The sequence below is a fragment of the Poecilia formosa genome, unplaced genomic scaffold, assembly GCF_000485575.1.
Source record: "Poecilia formosa unplaced genomic scaffold, Poecilia_formosa-5.1.2 Scaffold159, whole genome shotgun sequence".
Taxonomy (NCBI): Eukaryota; Metazoa; Chordata; class Actinopteri; order Cyprinodontiformes; family Poeciliidae; genus Poecilia; species Poecilia formosa.
The window spans coordinates 1,012,365-1,028,363 of record NW_006800098.1 but is presented as its reverse complement, the minus strand read 5'-3'; the positions used below and the strand labels follow the sequence as shown (position 1 = coordinate 1,028,363).

Here is a 15,999-nt window from a genome sequence, read left to right as displayed (position 1 = left end):
CTAGCTTCTTGACTAAAACATTGAGCCTTTTGTCTGTGTGAAAGTCAAGTGGTTATCTATTCCACCCACTTGCAGTGAACCACTCCCGTAACATAATGCCGCCAACACCATGCTTGACAGTTGAGCAAGCCAATTGATGCTGTGAATAGCTTCATCTTTGGAGAAATTTGTAGTTTGCTTCCAGATATTTCCCTTAAAATACGCTTTCAGATGTATCGCTAATTCTCCAAATTATTGACATCAATGCCCATGATGAGTGCATGTAAACCTGTGATCAGAACAAGATTGAAATGTTTTTAAAACGCAATGTTAGAATGGGATTGATTGCCACCAACAGCAGCCTCTCTTTCACTTCACCACCCATCCTGTTGATGTGTTGCATTTGTGTCACTGTGATTGTCAGTTTGTCTTCTATATCTTTATTTTTATTTTTTTATTTTTTTTACATTTAAGGAAATGCTTTTAAAAACTTCTGCTTTTTTGTTGTTTTTTACTGTCTGAGATCAAATTTTGAATTGCGACGTAAAATAGCTGTATTTGTTTCAATACAGATTTACTTTTTGAATTGTAAGTCTTCGCCAATCTTTGAATTTAAGAGAATAAAATTGTTAAAAAAAAATAAAATAAAAAAATAAATTGCTAATCCATGTTAAAAATCTAGAGCTGCTCCAACCGTGTCTCAAAATATAGTATGTTTTTTCCCTTTTTTACTGAAGTCACATATCCATATAGGCAGATGTTAAAGGGGAAACATACTTTTGCTGTATTTGGATTTTATTCTCCACTTGACATTGCCTACTATTATCATCTCACCCTAATTTTATTTTTGACATAATCTGAGATCTTTACATTTCAAGTGTTAACTGGGGGAAACAGGAAAACGTTAAGATTGCTCGTGACAATTTGAGCGCAAACGTGTATCCTGACGATGCTCTTGCAGAATGTTTTTGGTCGGTGTGTTGTATTGTGTTTTGTACTCACAAATATTCATATTCTATTATGACCCTGTTAACTCTATTAATAGTAATGGAGTCGGGTGTATTAGATTTTTAGTGAACCGGTAAGTAGAATTTTTGTTTTATTTTATTTTTTTTTACACTTGCGCCAGACATTTGGTAAACGTTTTTGTCGTTTAATGACAATGGCACTTTAATCGAAACAAAAAAAAAAAATTTAAAAACAAAAAAAAAAAATTTTAAAGTGAAATTGTTAAAGTGTGATTGGCTTATGTTTTTGTCCTGTTATATTGTATCTAAAGAAAAAATAATCTAAAATTGTTTTTAATGTACATAAGCATGTTAAGAGCTGTAAGACAAATCATTTGAGTTTTGGTTAAAGTGTAGGTCAGTTTTGTGCCAACCTTTATCCACAGCAAAAAGGTAAGTGTTGTCAGGTCTGCCTGCCCTGGAGAAGAAGTAAGGAACAGCCTGAAATGGCCGCTGCTTCGAGCAAGACGCTACACAAACCATAAAAAGTAACCATTTTAATGTTTTCAATTTAAGTTCAATTTAACTTATTGTATATATGTAATAGTCTTATTTGAACTAACCATGTTTTCTCCCTAGAACAGAATTGGGAAATAAGTGGGCAATTAAAAAAAACTGATTTCATATGATCTTTCTCATAATGCAGTTCAGTGGGACGGTTTGGCATACTGTGGGTTATTTATTGTGAAACTCTTAATTGGGATGAAGTATTTGCCATAGGAACACAGTGGTGGTAGATTCACATTGCTGATTTTTACAAATAAAATTCTTTTGCATTAAATTTTTGTTTGATTTGTACTTAATTTCGAAAATGTCTGCAGTTTTAAATATTAAAGCAACATATAGCAACTTATAGTGGACTAAATTGTAGTTTCAAATATTGGCCAACTACAAATATAAGAAATGTGGGTTATTTTTGGGAAATAATATGCAGAGTTGATCATGGTCAATGCAAAAGTTTGAAAATATATTAGTTTCCACCACACAAAAATGTCACTGGCTTGTGATCTTAATTATTGTGCTTCTGTAATTGTTGGGGATAAAGTGAGAATGTTGTGCCTCATCGGTCCCACGAGAGTAATGGAGCTTCTTATTTAAGGCAATTGGTGCAGAGAAAGGAGTAATCAGTGAAAACTGGGACCAACTTAAATCAAACGTGATCAGTTCGAGTGTAGAGTTCATACCAGAGTAAACGCAACCACTACACTGGGCAACTTGCAACAAAAACTGCGTGGGATTACATCCCACAGCATTATGTTAAAAGAAGGTGCCAAGTCATTTTAGGTGGTATGCTCACTACTGAGGGCCCTGTTGGGAATGAGTGCAGTTTGAAATGAGTTTCAAACTTCTCCCCATTCAATAAATGACACCAAATTTGGAAAAGTTTTGATTTTTGGATGATATGAGAGATAATGTGGTAGAATTCATTTGTGTGGCAGTTACATTTAAAGTTAAATTTTGTCCCATAGTTCGAGACTCCTGGTTTATAAAAGAAGGTAAAGCTTGTATTATTTGACCAGAATCCGGTTATGTAAGGTGATTAGGTTTGAAAACAGTCATCGGTGGTGGGCTGATGTAAAACGAGCGAAGAGACAAAAACTTCTAAGTTCATCCCTCTATAATGTATCTAAAACTCAAAGCAATGGTCTTCAAAAGCCAGAAATGTAGGTATTAACTGTAATTTCTGTTGATTTCAGTAGACGGGTCTTGATAAGCGGCAAAATGAGCTAATAAAACGAGTTTTCCCCGATCGGTAAATATATAAAGTTGCGCATTTTATTATAAAAGCTTTGAAAAACATATCCAGCTGATATCAGTAGTTAAGAAAAATATTTTTTAAAATCGTAAATAGTATATTTTGTGCGGGTGAAAAGATGTTACATTATGAAAATACATATTTCTGGTACTTTAAGATAAAAAATTTTAAGCATGCACAAGAAAAGTCAAACATATTTACTAGACTGTTTAGGTAGAACCTGGTTTTACATTTAGAAACTAGGTGAACCATTAAAAATCATGCAGTTTTTTATTATTATTTTCTTTTTTTTTACATTCCCTGTGGTGGAACCTTTATATTCAGCCTTCGTTCATACCGGAAGGTGAACACGTTTCTAGCGTCATTTCCGCCTATGCTACAATGCCGTTTTGTTGCATATAATGGGCACTGCACGCTTAAATGGCCCATCAAATGGGTTTGGAAACGAGTAGTGGAAGTAGAATAGACGTCTAGAGAGTCCCACACGTTTATCTAAAACTTGTTCTCGGAATACTATGTTCAAAAAGATGACTGAATTTGGACCAGATTCCGGAGGGCGCGTTAAGGTAAAGATAAAGAATGTTTCAGATCAATTCAAATCTGATATATTCACAGTTTGGGTTTTCTGTTCGATAAAAATACAGTAACTTGGTTCCTTTTTCTGACACTTTTAACCCTCGCAGTGTTCTCGAGAAGTGATCAGTATAAATTGTCCATACTCAACTTTTATGGTGTTTTTCTTGCAGGGAGTGACAATAGTGAAGCCCATTGTGTTTGGAAATGTTGCCCGTTACTTTGGAAAGAAGAGAGAGGAGGATGGACACACACATCAGTGGTCTGTCTATGTGAAACCCTACAGAAATGAGGTGTGGGATCATTAGAAAAGAAATGTCCTAAAATAGTGGTATTTATTGACGTAAAATTAAATTTATTGATCTTAACTCTCCCAGGATATGTCTGCTTATGTAAAGAAGATCCAGTTCAAGTTACACGAGAGCTATGTAAACCCCTTGAGAGGTAAGACAAAGTTTAAAAATCTTTGGTCAAAAAGTTGTACAATATTTTTCCCCACTCTGTAAAGGTCACAACAGAACCTTTTACAAAGAAGATGATACTGCCACCACCGTGTATTAGGAGGGGGATGGTGTTTCACGTTGATTCAGCACACAGTGTGGCAGCATACTGATCTCCTTGCATATATATTTTTTTTTACAAGGCACTGCAAGTCTGCTAACGTTGTCATTCTTCTCTCCTCTAGTGGTCACAAAGCCTCCATATGAGATTACAGAGACAGGATGGGGAGAGTTTGAAATCATCATCAAGATCTTCTTTATTGACCCTAATGAGAGACCTGTAAGTAACGTATCCAAGCGGGGAGTAGAAATGTTGTTTGGTGCAGAAGTGGTCTGTTTTTCCCTCTTTTTTTTTCTAATGGGCAAATAAAACCATATAATGTCTAATAAATAGGATGTTTTCATACATGCTTTATCTCAGATTTTTGCTTTTATCCTGCAGCTCCCCCCTCCACCCTCTTTTGAACTTGTTGACTAAGCATGGATTCATTAAGATTTTCGAAAAGGACGGCTATGTTTGAACTTTGGATAGCTTTAAATCCAAGATTAATTTGTCTCATTAGTACTTAAGTAGAATGTGGTTAAAACTGAACAATGCACTAAAAATGGTTTCAAGGACACAAAGGATGAAAAAATACCTTCTTCTAGACTTTATTCTATATATATCATTATCAAAGGTTGTTGATATATACTTGAGTCCCTTCTCTCTCCCACAGCGATCTCCTGCAACCTAACCTAAAAAATTCTTACTTTTCTTCTACTTACTCCTCCTTCCTTCTTTCCTGCTATCCTTTTATACACCCACCTTTCTAATGTCCTTTTTTGAGTCATTCTTTGTGACTACATCCTCTTTGGGCCTGAAAAGTGTGACATTTTGAAATCGAAAATGTTATTTTCGATTAATAAAAATGTTAAATGATATGATTTTTGTCTGTTTCTGTTTTCTTGTCAAAGGTTACTCTGTACCATTTGCTGAAGCTGTTCCAATCAGATTCCAGCGCCATGCCGAAGAAAACGGTCGTCTCTGAGTTCTATGACGAAATGGTACAACTTATGTTCTTGAATATTATTGGATTCATCTCTGTGTTCTTGCTTATCAATTATTATTATTTTATACTATGTGAATTGCAGATTTTTCAGGATCCAACAGCCATGATGCAACAGTTGCTGACCACATCCAGACAACTCACCCTCGGAGCTTATAAACATGAGACAGAGTGTACGTACTCGTATGTTGAGTAGTAACAACTCAAGTATGTGTTAATGTTGCTGTTTAGCCTTATGATCACAGTTTCCAGAGGAAAGTGAAGGGGGAAAGTCCACTTCACATTGCAGCAGTCTTTGCCTTTCTGAGCATGGCCTTTGTTTGTTTTCCCAGTTGGCGAACTGGAACAGAGGACAAAGGAGAAACTGGAAGCGGCAAAGAAGAGAACGAGCCAAGAAATCACTGAGCTTAAAGATAGGCTGAAAGCCAGCAGGGAAAACATCAATCACCTGAAGGGAGAGATCAGGAAGCTCGAGGAGGACGGAGATCATAAAGAGCACTGAAAGGCGCTCAAAAAATCAGACAAGAATGGTTTGTATTAGCCCTCTCCTCTGAATCCAAAATGAGCCTCGGTTTGGAGACGCGTCGTCTTGGACGTGAATCTCATCTTTTTGTCTCATCTTCCCATACAGGGACAGACTTCACTTTGCTTAAAATAAGCAAACAAAAACCTTCAGCTTGACAGCTCAAGTACAAGCTCCAAAACATCTGGAACGTTGGTGCTTTTGATTTATGTCCATCTCTGGAATAAAAATGTGTAGAATTGTTTGTAGCTTAGTCAAGAAATTTTGTGATTTTTGGCCCCTTTTTATGCACAGATATTACTGGGTAATAATATCTGTGCATAAAAGGCCCACACCTATGAGTTGCTTTTCTTTTCAGTTTTTTTTTGTACTAATATAACGTTTTTATATAAAGAAACTGGTAACAACAAGACTTGTGTTTTTTTTTTTTATCTCTTTAATATAATATTTCATGAGGTAAAAAAAAATTCATACATTTAGCCTCACTAATATCTGAGGTGACCTAGTGGGGTCATACAATCTTAAATCAGTATTTAGGAGACAATTTAATTCATAAGCTTAATAAACACATTACGCATGTAATTAATTGTTGTAAAAAGCGCGTTAAAATAATGGTTAATAGGTTTCAAAAGTGCAAGTGAAGTCCTGACGTCTAGAGTGGAAGTGACTTCCCAGTGAGTAGTTCAAGCTTTGTAGACAAAAACTGACATTTTCCCATTGATGCTGGTTGAGGATCCATTATTTATCAGAAGCTTTAATTTAATTATCTTGGACACCTTTACATTTACATGAGTCGTATTGAAGTGATTAAATTTCATTCTTCTGTTTTAGTTAGATCTTTTCAGAATGCCAATATTTCATTTCTTAAAAATAGATGAGGTAGGTTTTATAGTTTTTGGACGTGCGGGTTAACCGAAATTTCTTGACTTCCAAAGTGAAACCTCACTATCACTTCATGATTACCATAAAATGTCCGTTTAAACAATTCCTTATCGAAATGTTACAACTTTTTGGGATAGTGTTAAAGTATTCAGATTTCCGAACGTCCGTGAATGCTCCTAACAGGAAGTTCAGTGACATTTTTTTTCTCCCCCTGTCCGGGACATTGAACTAGTGTTGCACGTAAAACTTTGTTTCGGTCTAATAGTAACGCCATGAAAACGTGCATGCACGTCCTGTGTTAGAATGAAAAGCGTGTTTTTAAAATGTATGCAAATATTTGTTTACAACCGTAAATTCAACCACGCGAGTTCGCCGCGGAAATTCGTAAAACTTGTTGGACTAAATTGTCTTCAGGTGCCCATCAGGTGGAGTACATCAGGGTAAGTTGGATTTATTGGAGAAGAAAGACGCAACGTTTGAATTTTGCCTCGTATGTTTGCTGTATATATGTCTGTATTTATGGGCTAATTCCTGGCTTTGCGGTATATTGTTTAAGTTTTGCTTTTAGAATTGTTTTATTGAACTGAGGTATCAAAGCATACATTGACGTCACACTTCGTGTGAGCACAGCTGCACTAAAAGTAGCAACTGGATGCGTAATCAGCCGACATTGGATTAGTAACTTCTATATTTATTTAAAGATTTTGTATTGCTCTAAAACGACTAACTGCTTTGCTTTACAATAGTTTTTGCTGGTGTCAGTGATTTGAAGGAGAGAAAAATGCATTTATTTAAACTGCTTTTAGGCCACCTCTTGGCCAATTTCATACACAATGATGAGAATAAGTAAATCCTGATTACACCGATTTTTTATGTCCAGTTTTAATTTGGGAGATGTGGCTTGTCATTCTTTTGTTGGGGAAAGACATCCAGTTTAATGTGGTGCCATTGACCATATTTACCCAGAATTCAAGTCGAGCCTTGTTGCATGTAGTTACAATCAGATTTTTAGTATAAATATGCCCAATTGTGTCCAAACTTTGCTGATATTTCCTTATAAGCTTTATTTTCATGCTCAGGTTTGCAAGGCTCACCCATTGTTGGCTTTGTCATTGTTGGAGTAATTGTTTCTTCTCAGACGGGGCTTTCATCCCATTTTGTTCAGGGATGTGTGTCACTGTAAGGATACTCTCTTCAGCTGGGTTGATGTGCTCATTTTGGACATTTCACCATCAGACATCAAATTGTCCCAGTTTGAATCATGGTTTTTCCTCTTGATAATCTTGTCTGCTTTCTTTTTGTTTGTCCTTGACACACAAGGCAGTTGTGTGTCTGATGTGTTTTCTTTAAATATACACAGTTAACTTAAAGCCAAGTTTATTGGTATAGCACATTTCAGCAATTCAACACGCTTTACATGATGAAAACATTACATTGCAGTACAGTAATGAAAAGTTGGAACACAGACTACAATTAATAATGTTTCAGATTTTATTAATTGAAGGCATGTTTTTTTTTAGCTTTTGTGTTTGAGCATATTTGCATTTTTTTTTTTAGAAGTTTGCTACAGATGTAGAGCATAAAACCAGCAAGGAGTTTAAATTTTGGTGATCCTCCTGACTGTAAGCCCAGTCTGTTTGATACAATCTTAGACAGAGAAACAAAAATGTTTCTGTGTATTTTTGAAGTACAGGTGTAATGGAGTCAGCACTTAATATCTGTTTAACTTTAACATGCATGTGTTTTTTCATGCGTCACTGGCAAATACAAAAGACACATAAAAATGGCGTGTGATTTTTCTACCTAAATGTGTTTTAAATTTGATATTATATTGCTTTGCCTAAACCAACATACATTTATCTTTTTGAGTTCAGTGGAACCAAGTGGGACAGAAAACGGTAGAGACGTGATTCAGCGACTCCTTTATTATACCTCCTGCGGGCTTCAGTGAGTTTACACGGTAGTCACGTGACCGCAGCTTTAACGCCGACGTCACAGAAACGGAGCTGGTACCGAGTCGTTATCCAACCGCGACACCAAATGCACCAAAACTCAGCCCCACCATCGTAGAGAAGCATCCTCCTTGTCTTCCGCCTCCTTCAATGTTTGCCTTTGCCTGTCAGCGCGGCAGTAAAGTAACCTGTGAGCGCCGAATAATGCCACCTCGCTCTCGGTGAAACGGCTTAAAGCTGATCGAACAGACATGGCTGCCCGGTAGAGGAACAGCTGGGGTTGTCCTGGTCGAGCTTTTATTCAGGTACGTTCTCTGTACAAAGGTGTTTTGTAGTCTGTAGCGAAGCCTGAGGGGGATGCTGGCATTTAATTCGTGTTTAAATCATGTGCGGCTAGTGCTTTGTCGGGTATCTAAAACCATTTGTTTGTTTGTTTGTTTTGTTTTTTGGTGAGACGAACAGTTTACATATATTCATCAATAAATAAGTTGTGAATTATTTTTATTATTTTTTTATTTTTTGCGAGCGTTGATGTGTGTGCACGCCCAACAGGCTAAAATGTGGAAACTGATAACACCAGTTTCCTAAGTGTTCCTCTTCTGACACGCTCGTCTGGTTAATGAGTGGAGTTTTAAGACGAGTGTTTTTGAGTTTGTTGTTTACTTGACCACATCTGTCTGACCGCACAGGTCACTCACCCACAAGGCACCATTGTTTCCCCACAGTCTGTGTACAGTCCATTCATGAGGCTGAGTGCATCAGCAGGATGCTGTAGCCTAAAGGCATGGAGAGGGAAAGTGTTGTCCGAGGCTTTGGTTGCACTTCCTGTGTTCATATGTCTTCACATTGAGTGCTCATGTTCAGCATATAAGCGCGTCTTCTCTAATGCAACATGGGTGTTTCCTTTTCAGTTGCAAGGGTGTGTAGAAAACATTGAGTGGTGTATTGGGGAGTGTAGAAAATAACAGGATAGGGCGTGAGGCTTTGATTAGACTTGCTTGGGTGTTGTGGGTGTTCACTCAAAATGAGCAACTCCTTCAAAGTGTTGTGCACGCTTTTCCTGAAGTTTGGAGTGCATTTAGTTTAGTCCAGAGCTGTGCAAGTAGCTCACATGTCACATGTCCCAAAAGTCCTTACACATGCAGAAGTCAAATCCAATTACAAACACACTATTTAATGCATTTTATTTGGATTTTAAGTTATGTACCAACATTAAATTGTGTATAATGTAGAAGTTGCTGACATTATTGTTGAGATGTATTTTTTCCTCTTCAGTCAATACTCTGTTAAACCACATTTCACATCACAAGCATATATTTTTTTTGTATGTCTCCATCAGCTTTGCCTGTCTGGAGAGTGAAGTTTGTACCGATTCTTCTTTACAACGTGAGTCCAGATTAACGGTGATGGATCAACACATATTTGTGCAAAATGTTACAGTGGTAGGAAAGTGATGCATCCAAGATATTGATTGAAATTTGTGGATGCTTTTTTTTTTTTTTTTTTTTTTTACAAAACAGTTTTATTTCAGTCAGATTGGAGGGGAAACACCAATTGAATTCCTTTTTTTTTTTTTTTTTTTTTTTTTTTTTTTATAAATATAAACTTGATCTAAGTCCAGACTTTGACTGGTTCCATCTAACACATGCATATGGTCTGATCTAAACCTTTTAGGTTTATGCGTTGGGTTGTGTCCTTACTGGAGGACAAATCTCTGTTTGCCTGAAATATTTTTTTCTCCAGAATTACTTTGTGTTTGACATTTGCAGACAAGTTATTGACCAGTCACCGTTGCAAAATATCACCAACTGTCAAAGCTGTTAGGCAATTCATTGCTTCTTCAATTTCTGCTCCCAACTTCGGCGACAGTACAGATTTAACAATTGAGGCAGATGTCGACTTTTAACACGGGCAGGTTTCTGAATTTGAGTGGAAGCAGGTAAGTGGTCTCACCAAATGGCAGGTTTCATTTGGGTACTGAACTGGTAATAAAATACATGCAAAGTGTTACAGCTCAACTGTCGACTGTTATCGTTCCAGTCGAGGTAAATGAGTCAGCGGTGTGAAGGTGTAGTAATGTAATTGTGTGTGTGCTGTACTTTTAAGCAAGGCAGATAAACTGATTCAGTAGATTGATAAAGCGTGAACTTGTTTCTGTGTGCTGTTACAGATGTGTTGCTGGTAGAAACATGGAGAAACCAAAATCCTCAGACAGAGCAGAGCTGGAAGAGACAACAGGCCTGGTGGAGGTAACCAACACTTTTATCCTGAAAATCCTTGCATGTCAGGATGAGTTTCTGCTGATGTTGGTGCTAAATTCTCAGCACTCGCATGCTTTTTAAATCGCTCTTTGTATTTTATTTTTTAAAAATTTTTATTTTTTTATTAAGGATGGTGATTTGCCTCAAGGTGCCGAAGGTGGAAAGGTGGATCCTCGAACACCGAGGAAGAGCAGCTCCTCCCGCTCTTCCCGTAAGAGTTTCCGTCTGGACTACCGACTGGAGGTAACGACCCTCCTNTCAGGAGAACCGATCTACACAGGGAGGAGGTAAGTAAGCCATTTCATTCCACTGTTTTTTACCTGTGGCACATCTAAACACTGGAGGACAGCGGCCCTTGAGGACTGGAGTTTGACACCCCTGGTGTAGAAGTTGTATCGGTACTGCCATTATGTTGTACTTGGCTAAAAGGTTTTCATAATGAATGTGTTTATTATTGACTTTTTTCAGACTTGGTGGTCATTGTTCACACATAGGCCTCCTTAATATATTTAAAACTTCAAAATTATTACAATATGTCTATCTTATTGATCCTACGACGGTTGAGCTGCAAATGCGGTCGTGCACAAGCTTTGATCCAAGCAAGGCATTCCGTTTCAGATTTGGGAAATCTGTGAATTTTAGTTCCACAAATACGATCAGGATACCTGACATCGCCTGTACAGATAGATTCCCCACTGACAGTGGAGAACCATTCTTATTTGAGTCCTGACGCAAAAACTTTCTGCCGGTCTGCTCGTCCACTTTAGCATGTGTTTACTACTGTAGCTTGTGTTTGTGAGACGGTCACGCACGTGGTAGCTGCGCAGTGACGTGAAATGGGCTTTAGCCAATGAAACGCGGCCCCTGTGGTAAGGTCCATGATATCAGTCATTCTTTAGTATTGCTTATGCAATAGGGGCACATGGCCCGTCCAAAACCGATCGTCTCCATAATGAATATATGTCCGATCTTCTAATTTCCTTTGCTGCATAATGTACATTGCATTTATTCTGGCGTTAGGTAAATGTATCTTGAAGGAGAATAGCACTTAAATAAAAGTCAAACAAGGATATTCATTTAGAATTAAAAATAACTCACCATGAATTACCATAATAGATATAATGTGTGTAATAAAAGTGTGTCATTAATGAAGGGGGAAAAACCTCAATCCAGACTTTAAGAACATTTAGGGTCTGGTTTGCAGAGTATTAAGTTAATTTTTTTTCTCCCAATTATTCTATAAAAAATAAAGTTTTGTTTAAAAGACTTTTTTAATTAAATGACTAATTTTTACCAAACATTAATATTTATTTGCACACATCAGAAATCTTTTGTTTTGATTTTAGGCCCTGGTCACGACATCATGTGAGAATCACCAACCAAAACTTTGAGTCGCAAACAAAAACTTAGAATAGCAAGAAAAGATTTCTGACAAGAACAAATAAGTTTGTTTTGCAAAAAAAAAAAAAAAAATCATGAGTCAAAAATGTGTGATTTTAATTTTTTTTTTTTTTTAAGCAAAACTCAGTAGGCTTTTCTCATGGTGGCATGAATTAACAATTCAATATTTGCTTTTGTTTTTTTGTTTTTTTTTCTGCAGTTCCACGTTAGTTTAATGCAGCTCTGCTTTCCTGAATGGACCATCTTCATCTCCACTGCAAGTGTAGCTCTTTTTTTTATAGATTTTTTCTTATGGATTACAGTCCACTAAAAGGTTGCATTATGCCCTTGTTTATATTTTTAATAGTGTAATTCTGTAAAGACAAAATATGTCTGGTGGTCTAACTCTGATTTACATATCTTGCTAAATTGCGGGTTTGAATATTGCAATACTTTCCTATAACAAAGTAGACCTGCAGAAAGAAATTACTAATAAAATATCTTGCATATGCATAGTGTTATGCTCTATATAGAGATGTTCGTTGGCTTTGATTGTATATCTCACAATTTTGTAATTTACCATTGTTTATGTAACTCTGAAAGCTGAGAGGCTTTGTTAATATTCTGTCCTAGAAGGCAGTTAGATGTGCCCTTTTTTGTTGTTGAGCACCTGCCCCTTTAGTGGTCTCTGCACGGCCCTGTTAAAGCGTCTCCTCCAACCTGCTTTGCAAGATTCACAGCTGTATCTACGACAGAGCCTTTGGCCACAGTTTTTTTCAGCAGGCATTCAAAGTTTCAGTTTCCATCTCCTGAATGGCCAATCTGTATTACGTATTTTTTAGCCAATCAGGACGCAAAACACAATGCCCTGTGAAAAAAACTGCACAAAAAAAATCTGCAAAGCAGCAAGACCGCGAGGGATCACTGTATAACACTACGTTCAAACGTAAACGAGCAAAAACCCTCATAGTACAGCATTCAAAACGAGCAAAAATGACTCAGTATAGTATGGTGTTCAAAACATATAGTATGTCGTTCAAAACGAGCAAAAATGACTCGTAGTATGACGTTAAAAAAACATGTTTTTGACATCATGACAAATTTTTGCATATTTTCGACATCCTATACTGAGAAATCTTTGCACATTTTTGAGGTCATACTACACTATGTGTCATTTAACATATTTTTTGACATCATACTAAACTATGAGAAATTTTTGCACATTTTTGAGGTCATACTATATACTATGACTAATTTTTTGCAATTTTTGACATCATACTATACTATGACAGATTTTGCACATTTTAGAGGTCAGTTGAGCTGCAACGTATTACAGCTCAACTGTCGACTACTTATCGTTCCAGTTGAGGTAAATGAGTCAGCGGTTTCTGTATGCTGTTACAGATGTGTTGCTGGTAGAAACATGGAGAAACCAAAATCCTCAGACAGAGCAGAGCTGGAAGAGACAACAGGCCTGGTGGAGGTAACCAACACTTTTATCCTGAAAAATCTTGCATGTCAGGATGAGTTTCTGCTGATTTTGGTGCTAAATTATCAGCACTTGCATGCTTTTTAAATCGCTCTTTGTATTTTATTATTTTTTTATTAAGGATGGTGATTTGCCTCAAGGTGCCGAAGGTGGAAAGGTGGATCCTCGAACACCGAGGAAGAGCAGCTCCTCCCGCTCTTCCCGTAAGAGTTTCCGTCTGGACTACCGACTGGAGGTAACGACCCTCCTCCTTCTGCTCACCAACGCCCAACATTCAAGTCTCTTCAGAGTTCAAATAAATGTCACGCTGTATCTAAGGTGTGTTTTATTTTTGAATGCAGGAGGAGGTGACGAAGTCCTGTCAGGACAAACATGGTCGCTGGACAAACCCCTGGCCAACATGGCGCTTTCCTTCCTACTCTATGCTGCTCAGATTTCTGGTGCTGGATAAAAATCACAGCAGTGTGCCAACAAGCAAAGAGGTAGGAAACCACTTGCATGTTAAAACCCGCAAGTCACTTTATTTTACTGTAGATAATTCAGAAACTTAAAAAAACAAAACAATGTTTATTAGTGGAAGAAGAACCAAGTCTGCAGTGCTCACATTTATGGAGTCTGCTTACCGCTCTGCTGTAATAATTAGTATCACAAGCTCATCTTTCACAGCCCTGAGCTGACATGCTGTTATTTATAGCTGCTTCTGGAAACTTTGCTGCGTTCATTGAGGGATTATCCGGCCTTAAAGGCTCCTTTCACGCAGCATAACAAAAACATTGAATTCTTTATTTGCACCAGTTGTTTGTATATTGTCTATTTATTGGACTTTATCTGATAACTTATGAGCACAAAAAATCTGAAAAGCGTGACATCTATTTGTATTCAACCCCACTGATGCAAAACTTTGTTAAAGGACCTTTTAGCTGCGAGGTCGTTGTCCTCTAGTATTTAGCCAACACTTACAAATATATAGGTTGAAAGATGAGCATGTTTAAAATATATATATAAAAATATTATTTTTATTTTTTTTTAAGTCAGTCTAAGTTTCTTCTGTCCTCCCTGCTCTCCCCACAGGTCCTGGACAGTGAACTCCCAGTATTGGAGCCCTACTTTGTCCAGAATCCAGAAGCGTTGGACTCTCCTGCTGGTATGAGGGTCACCTGGCTGGGCCACGCTACAGTTCTGGTCGAAATGGAGGGGGTCAACATTCTGACCGACCCCATTTTCAGCCAGAGAGCATCATTTCTTCAGTTCATGGGGCCCAAACGATACAGAGGACCCCCCTGCACAGTGGAACAGGTTCGAAGATCTTTCACGGTCCCACTTTTACTTTGTGAACAAACAGAATCCTTTGAATCAAACCTGGCTTTATTCAGCTCAGTCCTCTCCTACAAACAGCTGCCGAGGATAGACGCCGTCCTCATCAGCCACTCTCATTACGATCACCTGGATGCTGGATCTGTTGCCAGCCTTAATGCACGCTTTGGAGGGGAGCTACGCTGGTATGTGTCCCAAATCGTTCCCCCCACACACACACCTTCCAGTGTTCCTGTGAAATATGATGCATGTTTTAACAGGTTCGTACCCCTGGGTTTGATGGACTGGCTGGCCAAGATGGGCTGTGAGAACGTGATGGAGCTGGACTGGTGGGAGGAAAACTGCGTCCCGGGTCACGACAACATCACGTTTGTCTGCACACCCTCTCAGCACTGGAGCAAACGGACAGCGTGGGATGATAACAGGGTACTTGATAGTAAATGTTGTAGTGTGTTGGGACTGCTATCAGTTTGGTTTTATAAACAGCACTGATAATCTAAGTGCTGCAATGTTATCGTTGGGCAAGTGAGCAGAAATGTATTCGGTGTGATAGCAGCACTTTATTGAAGAGTCTGCAGCCCAACATTTTTCAATGGAGAAGAAAGATTAAACAAAAAGGGCAAAACTACTTCTTCTCTCTGTGAAAATCTCTTTAATTTTCTGCTGCACTAAAAACTGTCAGAATTGTAACCATTTAACTTTTTATATCTTTTCAGTCTTTATGGAGTAGCTGGTCTGTTTTGGGTCCCAACCATCGATTCTTCTTCGCCGGCGACACAGGCTACTGTCCATCCTTCCAGGAGATCGGACGCCGCTTTGGGCCATTCGACCTCGCAGCGATCCCAATTGGAGCGTACCTGCCCAGGTAGAGAGGCACACACTCCCACACAGCAGATCAGGCACAAAGAGTTTCATGTTTTAACACACTTCTGAGGCATGCTTATGTGTTTCATATGAAGTTATTTAATATGTGCAGAAGCCGACAAATTCACTGAAACCACTGTTACAGGTTCATATTTTAGTGCAGTAGCGAAGTCCAACACTTGCTAAGTATACCAATGTGTAGCCAGTGGTACTCGGTTTAAGGTCTCCTTTCATACACGTGCATGCAAAAATATCTTAATGTTCAGTTTCAGCATTTTAATAAGCAGGACTGATGTCATTTCCTGTTGGGTTTTCAGGGATGTGATGAAGGGACAGCATGTGGATCCAGAAGAGGCTGTTCAGATTCATCAGGACCTTCAGGCCAAACAGTCTGTAGCCATACACTGGGGGACCTTCGCCCTCGCCTATGACGTAGGATGTTAGAAAAGAGTCAGCAGCAGTCACTACATGTC

General features: G+C 38.1%; 2 protein-coding genes and 1 long non-coding RNA gene across 4 annotated transcripts in view; all 3 read left to right on the top strand.

Moving 5' to 3' along the window:
• Positions 1 to 3,056: 3,056 nt before the first annotated feature.
• On the top strand, positions 3,057 to 5,794 carry yeats4 (YEATS domain containing 4). Of its 2 annotated transcripts, XM_007564452.2 has the most exons (8): positions 3,057 to 3,308; positions 3,489 to 3,608; positions 3,693 to 3,759; positions 4,001 to 4,095; positions 4,770 to 4,859; positions 4,947 to 5,034; positions 5,194 to 5,391; positions 5,493 to 5,794. In XM_007564452.2, exons 1-7 carry the CDS (start codon positions 3,258 to 3,260, stop codon positions 5,361 to 5,363), a joined length of 681 nt encoding a protein of 226 aa, XP_007564514.1. In that variant the 5' UTR covers positions 3,057 to 3,257; the 3' UTR covers positions 5,364 to 5,391; positions 5,493 to 5,794. The 2 variants fall into 2 exon arrangements, with proteins under 2 accessions (XP_007564514.1, XP_016533114.1); XM_016677628.1 differs by having other exon boundaries at positions 3,058 to 3,308; positions 5,194 to 5,794.
• Positions 5,795 to 8,229: 2,435 nt separating this feature from the next.
• On the top strand, positions 8,230 to 10,450 carry LOC107837622 (uncharacterized). Its single transcript, XR_001663660.1, has 2 exons — positions 8,230 to 8,523; positions 10,389 to 10,450. It is a non-coding gene; the product is annotated as an uncharacterized LOC107837622 (long non-coding RNA).
• Positions 10,451 to 13,259: 2,809 nt separating this feature from the next.
• LOC103146501 (N-acyl-phosphatidylethanolamine-hydrolyzing phospholipase D-like) overlaps positions 13,260 to 15,999 on the top strand; it is a 3,933-nt gene continuing 1,193 nt past the window's right edge. Inside the window, 8 exon segments of the mRNA XM_007564450.2 lie at positions 13,260 to 13,342; positions 13,470 to 13,583; positions 13,690 to 13,830; positions 14,420 to 14,644; positions 14,744 to 14,847; positions 14,923 to 15,088; positions 15,379 to 15,527; positions 15,844 to 15,958. Coding sequence (XP_007564512.1) covers positions 13,283 to 13,342; positions 13,470 to 13,583; positions 13,690 to 13,830; positions 14,420 to 14,644; positions 14,744 to 14,847; positions 14,923 to 15,088; positions 15,379 to 15,527; positions 15,844 to 15,958 — 1,074 coding nt within the window. The 5' untranslated portion in view covers positions 13,260 to 13,282.